General features: G+C 39.2%; 1 protein-coding gene across 1 annotated transcript in view; it reads right to left on the bottom strand.

Moving 5' to 3' along the window:
• Window positions 1-685: 685 nt before the first annotated feature.
• GREM2 (gremlin 2, DAN family BMP antagonist) overlaps window positions 686-12,179 on the bottom strand; it is a 34,856-nt gene continuing 23,362 nt past the window's right edge. Inside the window, exons 2-3 of the mRNA XM_087718046.1 lie at window positions 8,234-8,312; window positions 686-6,196 (exon numbers count right to left, since the gene is read on the bottom strand). Of these exons, the coding sequence (XP_087574172.1) occupies window positions 5,689-6,196; window positions 8,234-8,268 (543 nt within the window). The 5' untranslated portion in view covers window positions 8,269-8,312 and the 3' untranslated portion in view covers window positions 686-5,688. The remainder of the gene's footprint in view (window positions 6,197-8,233; window positions 8,313-12,179) is intronic.

Raw genomic sequence — 12,179 nt, 5'->3', positions numbered from 1 at the left:
GGCTGCTATTGATAATAACCCATTAGAATTAGGAATTAGGCTAATCCGGTTCCTTACGTGGTAACATTCAGGACCTCTGCCAAGCAAAGGCGGAAGAGCTAAAAAGAAAAAGCTGTTGAGATCAGGAGTGGCTGTTGCCTAATTTGAATGATGCCTCTGGTTATAACTAAGGTGGATTGCTGATTTCAATGGATCACTAGAACTAAAATGGGATCCAGTTCAGTGCTGCTTCTATACAAGAAAAACTTCACGTGTCTACACTTTCATGTAAGAGAACCTTGCAAGATTCCTTTCTATGGAGCTGAACATTATTGATTTCCTGAATTAGACCACTTCTGTATTACCAATATTGATAGAATATCCTTGTTCATTTTTTTTTGACATGTTTAATTTTGATCCCAGAACAGAAATCTATTCCAATGGTTACTTATTTATTGTTCCATGTCATGTTTAGGGTAATACTGGTTTGATACCGAGTCCTATACCTTTCACTAAAAAGAATATAGAAAGTTGCAATGAGGAACATAGCTGTTAGAAAGAAAATTCGGTAGCCCAATTTTAGTACAGTTGTAATGAAAGGTTTCCTTCATTTATTTCCATTAAAATACTTTCATATGACAACAGCTCCAACTGCTTATCAAAAGAATACAGTAATGTTAACTAGGTGTTATGTTAATGTTACACTGAAGTTTGTGTACTTACAACTATTCCTTTGGAGTAGAACAATCATGACACTCTTAAATTCATTTTCATCCATTCCAAAACATCAATCAATAAACCCAGTTTATTTAAGAATTGAGGTTTTATATATATTATACATAACATACACTGCATTGACATGGGACCTTTAATTTCTGATATACTGCTCAACTACAGCCGTATCCTTGGGGTTGATGACATGCAATAAAACTGGAGAATTAAAAGTTCTCTGTCTGTGATATAACAGAAAATTGGAAATTAATGTTTGTCTATTACATTCACAGTTTCCATACATACAATATCAGAGTGATAGTTTTCACTGGTTATTTTCAGCTACACATATGCTGCTTTTAACTGAAATATTCTATAATGGCTCTATATTTTAATTATTTCATATTTAAATTAAGTGGATGAAGAAAACTCCCTAACCTAACAAAGGTTAAACTTAAGCTCTACGAATATATACATGAAACAAATATACATGAATTCCATATATCTCTAGAGTAGCTTTTTTCTATAATTTAACAATAATATGCCTAAAAATAATTGTTATATTTATAATATTTATTCACTTCATTTTCATTTATAAAACAAAATTTAAATAGTATGAACTATTACAACATTAACTCAACTCATAAAACAATACAAAAAGCATTCCCCTATCATAACAGATCTGGTTTGTTTGTAACAGGCTGGTAAAGAGCTCCCTCTAAATAATCATCCTACATTACTGCTTGAACAATTTTTTACCAAATCCTAACGATAAGAACCAAATGTTCTGTTTCTCCAATAAGCAGTGTTCTTGGGCAGTAAGCTTGTACATAAATATATAGCTATCTAACTAGCTCTTCCCTAATATCTTTGATAGAAATCATAAGTTATGATCATTAAAACAACCAAAGTAAGCCCCATTCTTCTTTACTGTACTTTTCTAAGCATGATATTGTTCTTATGTAACATCAAGGGATTGAATTCTAAGGCCCACATACCTACCCAATCCCCTCTTCCTGTGCCAATTCCCTTAATTGACAAGCCTAATGGAGATCAATCACTCCAAACCTCTCAAGTGTCTAGCATAAAAAGAGACCTATGCTATTGAACCCTTGAGGTGGCATTAATTTGCAGCTTTGTTCAACCCTTTCTAATCAAATCAGGAGGAAACTAATAGCAAAAAATGTATTTGAACATTTGAATACTTGGGCTATACTTATCACAAATGCAAACTTCAAGCCATGCAATGGGGTCACCATCAGAGTTACCCAGAAATTTTCAAAGGAATTTCAATGGTAACTTCTGGAACATGCAAAACCCTAAAATTCAGCCTTGTATTAATTGGGTTTATCAGGTTTTCATATTTAAATTTTATCCTACATAGATGCAATTTTGTATAAAGGAAACAGGAGTTAATTGAAAGAAAAAATGCATCATGTTGTTTACTTTGTGCTATGGTATTGCTATAGATCAAACACAATATTGCTTTCCTTCACAAATGTAGTCACTCAAAATAGAGATAAATTCACAAAAGTGAGTCTATAGGGAAGGAAAATTAACACTAGCAAAATTGTGTGGGCTGTGATGGATATCTGCTCTCATATTTAAGATTTATCTCAACCCTTCAAATATTGAGTCATCTCACCAATTCATAGGTCTGCAAAAAAAAAATTTTTGAGAGCTGTTTTGGTTATTCAGACAGAAATCAAGTTGACTATATTATTGGTACCAGAAAGTGAAAGAATTCTAAGTCAAGTTAAAGTGGAAGAACAAACCCAACCAAATTCCAATACATTACACAGGTCTGCAAAAAAACTTTTTTCAAGAGCTGTTTTGGTTATTCCACTGAATCTTTGTTTTTTGGTGTGCTGAATCTGAAAATGACCTCCATTTTGTCATAGGACATCACGTTTCCTGACAATTTAGGTAACTATGTTAAATAAGGCAATACCTCAAAATAAATGGAAATAGACTTATAAAATTAAAGTTTTATTACAATATTTTCATGAAAATCTTTTTTTTGAGCTGAAATGAGCTCACCTACACATACTAAACTCGATTCTTCCTCCTTGTGAGGCTCCTCTTGGTGCATTTACGCTTGTGAGTAGCATCTGGAATGTCTCTCTGAAGCATCCAACAGTAGTCTGCCATCATTGTAATGCTCCATTTTCCTTGGTATCTCCTTTCCATCTCTTTAATGTCTTGGTGGAATAGTTCACCTTGTTCCTCACTCACAGCTCCCAAATTTTCAGGAAAGTAGTCAAGATGGGACTGGAGGAAATGCACTTTCAAACTCATCAGGCAACCTAAAGCTTGAAAAGGCTTTCAGCATTCTTCCAACGATCTTTTTGTAGTGAGGATCTTTGTTATTGCCTAAAAATTTCTGTACAACTTCTTTAAATGCAATCCACCCTTCTTTTTGAGGATCCGTCATGGTAATGACAAATTCTTGATCAACTATAAGCCTTCTAATGTCTGGTCTGATGAACACACCTTCCTTCAATTTTGCCTCCGACAGGCATGGAAACTTGGTGACCAAGTATTTGAAGCATTCTCCATCTCTTGGAAGTGATTTTACGAATTGCTTTATCAATCCCAATTTTATGTGGAGAGGTGGTAGAACTTTATGGGAAGGTACCAAAGTTTCTCGGAGGACATTTTTTTCACCGACTGTTAGCACTCTCAGCTGCCAACTCTTCTTTGTCCAGTGATTTTGTCAGTCTCAACTGTCCCATAGACACAGAAAACAAGGGTATTTGGTATACCCAGCTTGTTGTCCAAGCAGCATGCACAAGACCTTCAAGTCCCCACACACTTGCCAACCATGGTCTTCATATTTAAGTTTACGAAGAACCAATTCCAAGTTCTCATAGGTTTCTTTCAAGTGTACGGAATGACCTACAGGTATGGAAGCGTAAAAACCGTTGTGGAGTAAAACTGCTTTGAGACTTCTTTTTGAAGAATCTATAAAAAGACACCATTGCTCTGAATCATATTGGATTTTAAATTGACCCATCAGACCTTTGACATCGATGCAATAAACCAACTTGTCTTCCTGGGCGAAGTAAGGAATGAACTCCTTTTCACGATGTCTGAACCATGAAGATGACACTCCTGGCAACAATAAATTCCTGCTTTTCAGCCTTGATCCGAGTAACTCAGCGGCATCTTTGGGAAGATTCAAGTCTCTTACCAAATCATTCATCTCCTCCTGAGAAAACAATTTTGGTCTTGTATCATCTTCAAAGTCAGAACTTGATTCGTCATCTGGTTCAGGTATGACTTCATCTTCATCAGAGTTAGGTATCTCTTCCAAGGTAGCAGGGGGCTTGGGTACTGGCATATCTGTGTCATGGGGGATGGGACGAATTACTGAGTGAAGATTGGGGTATGAAATGGAATGCTTCCATTTGGAATTAAACCCTTTCACATTGCATGAACAAAAATAACAGTCATCACTATGGTTCTTTTGCTCTTGCCATACCATAGGAATCACATAACAGATTTTTTTTCTTACCCTTGAACCAGTTTCAGAGGTCCTCAACACACCGCTTGCACACTTTGAGGTGCCCAAACTTTATCTTGATCTCCAATTTCTAGTCCAAAGTATGCAAAGTATACTTTTTTCACAAAGTCTGTAATATTCTGCTGTTGCTTCAACACTGTATATTCACCACAGATGAAACAGAAACTGTCTGGTGAATTAATACACTTTTGCAGAGCCATAACGTAACAGTTGAAGAATGACGAGCTAACATGAATTGCGATGAAAAAGTGTGAACAGCCTAGAACCAAGAACCTGATGATGATTCATGCACAAGTGTGGCATGCAGGAGAGAACAGTTCTGTGTCTGTACATGAGACGTCACAGTGCCGGCCACGCCCCCTGCACTGACCAGAAATGCTGCTATCTGCCTTTTGTCTCCCTCATACTGGATTCTTCAGGAAAGATTAACCCTTCTATCATTAGAAGCACAGACTTAAAACTTGCTTAGCTTATTTATATATTGCTGACCATCAGATTTACAGTGCTATATTTTTTTACATAACTCAGACAAACCCTTTAAGGGATTTTTGGCATTTTATATCTTAAATGCACTTATGTGAATTAATTAATAGTAATTTGGACTTTAAATTTGGTTAAAAACCCATAATATAAAAAAATGCCAAAAATTTAAAAAAATGATAAATTTGAAGACAATTTTGTATATTGTGGCAAATCATGATGTCTAGGAATTTTTTCAATATTTTATTTGTTTTCAGCACACCAAAATACATGGAAATTAGATGAAAATAATCAAACAGTTTTTTAGTCGCAGACCTGGGATACATGCTTATGTCTACATTAAAAAGTTTTAACAATTATTTGCGGTAACATGACAAATGAGACATTGCTGTAGCACTCTGTACTTGAGACAATTTTGTTGAAAATAGGTATAAATCCACTTCAGCCTTTTCATTGGAAAGTGCAAGATGATATATCCATGGAAGATAAGGCTGTTTAAAAGGCACACAAGTCTTATCAATCAAGACAGATCACTGCTTCCCTTTGCTGTTCCTAGCTATATCCATCCCATGGAAGACAGGATTAAGTAGTCAGAAATAAACCAAAATGTTAACTGAGAATGAGATAGGAAAATGACAAATACTTCATCCAGCCATTTTTCATCCAAAAGTGTTAAATGAAAGCCAGAACAATTTCCACACAGTGGAAGGAAGAGTCAATTACTGAATTTATATCACTGGCCCCCAAAATGTTCACTTTCATATCAGACAATGACTTCTCATTTAGTAGCAAGCCCAGTGGTTAAAGAGCTGTTTAGGTAATAAGGATGGCATGTTTTGATCAGCTGATAGCAGCCTTTATTTCCAGTAGGCAAACAAAGCAAAGGATGCTGCTGTAAAAATGTTTCCAAAATGAGTCAAGGAAAAAAACAGTCAACTAGTTTTGTGTCTGAAGAAAGGGTTTAAGGCAGAGTCAGCTGCCAATTCTCACTTTTATTGTTTGCCTGTACTGCTCAGGCTCACCGACATACATCGGCATTGCTTGACTTTCTGGATCTTCTTAAGTCGAAAAGGTGGGTCCAGTTCAGGGCACTCTAGCTCCACTGTGAAGGAGGTGACCTTCTGAGGCTTGCAAAAGGCACACGATTGGAAAGACTCCTCCTCTTTTTTTACATGTCGGGGGATATAGAAGGAGTTGCACTGGCCATAGCAGAAGCGGTTTATAATTGTGCGGCTAAGGCACCCCTCCTCACTGACAGTCTGCCGTAAGGGCTGGGTTTTGCACCAATCACTTTTCAGATATTTCCTCTCTGTAACCACCAAAGCCTCCTGGCTGGAGGCCAGAACTTCTTTGTTCAGATGCGGCCGCCGGTCAGAGTTATTACTTCTGCTGCCTTTGTAAGGGGAAGGGATGGCTCCCGCAGGACGATTTTTCCTGGGTTCTATCACTTGAACCAGAGTGGACATGAGAAACAATGATAAAGCAAGTTTCCAGATCATTCTGCAATAAGATACCAAAACAAGGATAGATGTTAACCCTCTAGAAAACAGTCAAGATATCATATCAAAATGTATCATTCTAAGTATTCTAATTTTGCGAGTCTTATTCTGCACCCTCAAAGGATTTTTAGGAAATAACTCTGAAATAAATAAGCAATTGAAAATGGAACAGCAGAATAGTATACCTTTAGGACTTTTTTTTTAAAAAAAGAAAAAAAACTGACTTGACTATATCTATATCTTTGGGGCAGTCCAGAATCTGTTTTAGAGGACTCTTGCTTCAATCCAAAATTTATTTTTATTTTATTTTATTTTATTAAATTTATTGATCTTCTACCTTACCACAAAATAACTCTTAATAGTCCAGTTCTGGAATTAAACTTTCTCAATGTTCTCTAGTAATTTCTCTTCTAAGTATTAAATTGGCCCACACAAGGTCAACCATCTGCTGCCATCTGCTAAGATATTAAAATGCAGACAGAATGATTTTTTTTCATTCTGGAGGCAAACAATAGGATTCAATTCCATAAAAATATTATTGAGCTGGGAACGGGACATGAACACAGAACCCATAGGAAACTTTTTAAAATTGCTCAATTTTTCCCCCTGGGATTGTCTATCAATGATAAGGGAAGTTCTGAAGTCCCAGGAAGAGACACAGCTGCTTTAAAGAGCTACAGAAAGTGTTCCTATCTTCTCCATAGCACTTTTTTTCTGAATTCTTTTCAAAGTGTTCCATGGCCTACTTTGGGGCCTAAGAGCACATTGGTGAAAATATGTCTTAGGAACCAGGAAAAAGAGAATATATATATAATAATTTTCCCTTACTTATGTAAACATGCAATCTCAGCTTCTCATTTCCATACACTGATAGGCTCTCTCTGCAATGTGTGAAATGACAAACTTACAACTCTACACAATCACAAGCATACATAAGACCACCTTCTTCTTCTAGTATTTTAATTGATCTTATAACCAATAAGAAAAGTTTCTTTTCAGTTGCTTTCTGGGAAGAAAGGAGGCATAATAACGATGATGTTTCTTGTCCATCAGTCAATTATCAGACTGATTGTGCACAGTGTAAAGAGGGACAGGATGCAAATCATAGGAGAGCCAGGGTGGCATAGTGGTTAGAGAGCAGTACTACAGGCTACTTCAGATGACTGCTAGCTGCAGTTTGGCAGTTCAAATCTCACCAGGCTCAAGGTTGACTCAGTCTTCCATCCTTCCAAGGTGGGTAAAATTAGGACCCAGATTCCTGGGGGCAATATGCTGACTCTGTAAACTGCTTAGAGAAGGCTGTAAAAGTTCTATGAAGTGGTATATAAGTCTAAGTGCTATTGCTATTGCCATAAGAGGTCTGACAGAGCCTAGAACCTCTAGAGCAATGGTTCCCCCTGTGGGGCCCATGCCCCAAAGGGGGGCAATTTGAACCTTAAGCCAAGTTAATGGCCTTTGAGTAGTGTTCACTTTTTGAGCAAAATAAGAATTATTTTATATGGGGGGGGGGGCATCAGGATTTTAGAGCTGCTTAGGTGGGGCATGGCCAAAAAAAAAGATTCGGAACCACTATTCTAGAGCCTAGAACTGCCATATGACTGTCCTACTGCAATTTTGAAATGAACAGAATTAAGTCACCACAGCTCAATATAATGCAATCAGTCCACACCATTCTTCCCAAGCATAAGGCCAAATACAATAAGATGGTGCTTATATAACAAATATATCCAGTTGCTTCAAGTAGACTCTATATTAAAGTCACCTGAGATGGAATCAGACAAGTATCTGCCTTTGGGTTTTCCTTTTGGCCATGTACTTTTCAGAGAGACTGGAAGAAAATATTTCTCCGGCATAAAACTGAGACTGTTCAACTGATTTGCATAATTATAGAATTCAGGAGCACAAGCACACACCTGCCTTAGGTTATTGTATATTTGGGAAGGGGGTTATTTTGCATATGGAGTTAAGTGTGCAAACTGATTGATACACAGAATAGAATGTGTTTAACTTAGGATGTGAACATTTTGAAGCTACATACCTAAGCAGAAAATTGATGCCAACCTCTTGAGCCATTCACCTGACTTTCTGGAAGTAGAAGGGACTATTGTCTTAGTATCCTGCAAATAAAACATTAAAAAAGATAGTGAGCAAAGCTATTTTACTAACACAATTTTCTGCACAATTTAAACTATTTATACATTAAATTATACATTATCTTTAGTTACGCTTGTTCAATGATCTTAAATCTTGAAGATGCTTATTTCTAGCTGTTGTAGAATCAAAATCCAGCAGAAATCGATGAGCTTCTCTTGTAAATAAGTGTACTCAGGATCGCAGCCAAAATGTAAAATGATTATCTCCATCAAAAGACTCCAGCCAGTCTTCAGAGGAGTCATAGCACTCTACTTGACTAACACTCAGCTATTGTGGCCAAAACCATTGGATCTCAACTGGATATGCAGAGGCCAAATTCCTTTCCAATCAGCTAATCACAGCCTTCTCTGAGATGCAACTGAATCTAGCATTATTCCTTTCCTTCCTTGTTGCCAGACCCAAAAATATACAATGAATCAGAACTTCATCTGAATCAAAGCTAATTCTAAATTCAAGTGATTGGAAAACAGATATACATCCAGTGGTGGGATTCAGCCAGTTCACACCTATTCAGGAGAACCAGTTGTTAATTTTCTAAGCAGTTCGGAAAACTGGTTGTTGGAAGAAATCTTATTTTGTTTTTTTTCCACTTTACAGGGCTAATCCTGTAAGGAAGGCAGGAAGGAAACATTCTGGTATTGTTTCTAGCCTAATCTTTATTGTCCTGCTTACAGAAACTGCCTTTCTGGTTGACCCTTATTACATTGTAACAGCTAAGGTGAAGAGCCCTCAACCTAAGTGATGTTGAGTTGGCCACGCCCACATGGTCACATGACTACTGAGCCAGGCTTACCCAGCTGATCATTAGGGCAGAGATCTAGTTATTAAATTATTTGAATCCCACCACTGTATACATAATTGGTTTGGATATTGGGTTTTCCTACTTATTTATATGAATACAAAACCTAATGCCATTGTACAGATTATTGTAATGAAATATCCTTCCATCCTTTTTCTTCAGAGCAGATTTTTTAAAAAAATATTATATTCATTTTCTCCATTCTATATCAGATTCTAAAAGTTCATAAGAATCCTGCTTTTTTGTCTATTTCTCATCTTTGTTAAGAGTTTTGCCTAACAAAAAGCTGTACTACTGCGTGGCATGACAAAACCGCGCTACACAAAATAGCGGAGATTAAATCGTGTTGCTAAAGCTGCGACGTCATCACCGCGCGTCATTACCACCACGACAACAGCGCGGCGACAGAAGGGCATTCTACATGCTTCCTTTGCCTCCAAAGGTAGCCCTCCTCCTCCAGCTGACAGCGGCAGCGGGCACGGGGCAAAGCGGGCTGCCCAGCAGCAGCAGCCTGCGGGAAGGATCCAGCACAGCCGCGGGGGGCAGCAGGAAGCCCCAGAGGAAGAGGCAGGGTGGGCGGCGGCGGCTGAGGCTCTCCCGGGGCCGGCGAAGCGGGCTTGCCCGGCGGAGGCAGGCCGCCCTTTTCTTCCTCAACAACATCTCCTTGGACGGGCAGCTGCCGCCGCCGGGCAAGCCTGCTTCGCCGGCCCAGGGAGAGCCTCAGCCGCCGCCCACCCTGCCTCTTCCTCCGGGGGAGGCGCCAGCGGTGGAGGCCGCCCCGTCCAAAGAGATGTTGTTGAGGAAGAAGAGGGCGGCCTGCCTCCGCCAGGCAAGCCTGCTTTGCCGGCCCCAGGAGAGCCTCAGCCGCCGCCGCTGCCGTGTCCTCCACCACCGGTGTCGGCGGCCCCGCTCGGCCCCCCCGCAGGCTTCCTGCTGCCTCCTGCGGCTGAGCTGGACCCTTTCCGCAGGCTGCTGCTGCTGGGCAGCCCACTTTGCCCCGTGCCTGCTGCCGCTGTCAGCTGGAGGAGGAGGGCTACCTTTGGAGGCAAAGAACAAAGCATGTAGAACGCCCTTCTGTTGCCGCACTGTTGTCGTGGCGGTAGGGTCGTTTTTTTCTTAGCGCTTCGGACGCCACGGATTTGCCTCCGCACTTACGTCGGTGCGGATAAGGGCATCACGGTTTTGTGGTGGAACCGTACTACTGCACTTCAGTCAACTTGTGATTTCCCCTGAAGTCCATTAGGAAGCTTCAGCTGGTGTGGTGCATAGGGCAGCCTGCATAGTTATTCCAAAGTTCCCCCTCATAATGCATTTTCTTTGGTAACTGAACCAGTTGGCACTCCTTTGGAATCTATATTGATCCCCAAATTCAAGAGCCTGGTTATATCTTTTAAAATTCTATATGGCTCAGGATCAGGGGTGGGATTGAAAAAATTTAGCAACTGGTTCTCTGCACAGTTGCTGGATGCATGTGGCCATGGGGGTGTGGCCTAGTTGGCTTCCTGCACCATGGTGCGGGGAGGGGGGTGTTTTTGCCCACCCCAGGCTCCAGAGACTTTCCTCGAAATGCGAAAATAGCCTCCCCCAGGCTCCAGAGGCCCTCTGGAGACCTGAAATGGATCCATTTCTGGACTTCCAGAACTTCCTGTAGGCCTGTTTTTCGCCCTCCCAGAGCCTCTGCCCTGCACTTACCTGGCATCCAAAATGGGCTGCATGGAGACTCCTGGGAGGGGAGGAGTGGGGTGGATGGGGTCAGCCAGTCCTTGCAACTACCAGTTTAGTAAACCAGATTAAAATTAACATCCGGTTTGCCCCGAACTAGTCTGAACTGGCTGAATCCCATCCCTGCTCAGGATCCAGATGCCTTTATGTCTGCCTTCTCCAAACTAAAGCTATCCCTATGATCAGACTGGAGAGAGAAAGCTTGATGAGAGTTCCATCAAGCCTTCTCAATACTGGTTGAACTGTGAAATATTTTGCCCCCAAATGTCTGGACCACTTCATTATTGCTGGACTTTAAAATGGCCAGAGAGATGTGGCAATTCAAAAGACCATTTGGTAGGAGAACCTGCTACCATTCCATACCCTGTTGGCAGGGTGTCTTTTGTTTGTACTGGTCAAACTGATTTTACTTTTTTTAATCCCTATTGGTGAATAATGTCCCCAAACCACTGTAAACAACAGTTTTGGATCTCATAGGTAAGTTAATGATTTATCTTAGGTTGACTTCAAAAGAAAATGATTCAGAAACACCCATAGTGGGTTGAAAGATGGGCAGTTATATAAATGTTTAAAATAAATGCAATAACAAAATATATGTGAAATATATGAATATATTATAAACTTTAATGGTGAAATCAAGAGAATCAAATCCCTCTAGAACTTTTGGAAGAAAAATATTAGAAATTCTGGGTATAATGAAAGAGTATTTTGCAAATCAGGAAAGTACCATCAAGGACAAGAATTTGCCAATATAGTTTGAAAACAGAATCAATACAATCAATCAATCAATACATTCTTTATGAAAATATTATTCTATCAGAAATTGAAAGAACAAACATCTTTTCACACTATAAATGCAAACGGTGCAAATGCATTTTAACAAACCTATGATAAGGCAATTATTTTTAATACCAAGTACAGTATTGGATTGTTGGATTACAAGGTATCTGTGCATAAGGTGCCATTTTTATTGTCATCTCATTTATAGAGGTTGCCAAGGTAAAGGTTACCAATGCAGTTTTAAGACTTTATTGTTTGAGAATTCTTGAACTCTAAGGTGAAAGTAATGACTGCTCTAAAACTATATGATTAGAAAAGGTATATTGTGAATGAGAAACCAATGAAGAAATCAGAGCAGTGCTCTGATTTTTTTTTAAAGAAAAAAAATGGGAAAAATACTTACGAAGAAATATTTTTAAAACCACCAATTTTATAACCCTCTTAAAAATAAAATTAACATGATAGAAGTATACAATATTATGCAGAGTGTGGGGAAAGCATCTATTTGTTTTCCCTCAAAGAACTAGGG

Source organism: Thamnophis sirtalis, unplaced genomic scaffold (genome assembly GCF_051295495.1).
Source record: "Thamnophis sirtalis isolate CommonGarterSnake01/CBP01778 unplaced genomic scaffold, rThaSir2_p1.2 scaffold_6, whole genome shotgun sequence".
Lineage (NCBI taxonomy): Eukaryota > Metazoa > Chordata > Lepidosauria > Squamata > Natricidae > Thamnophis > Thamnophis sirtalis.
The sequence above is the reverse complement of the archived record's forward strand: the minus strand, read 5'-3'. Positions and strand labels throughout refer to the sequence as shown.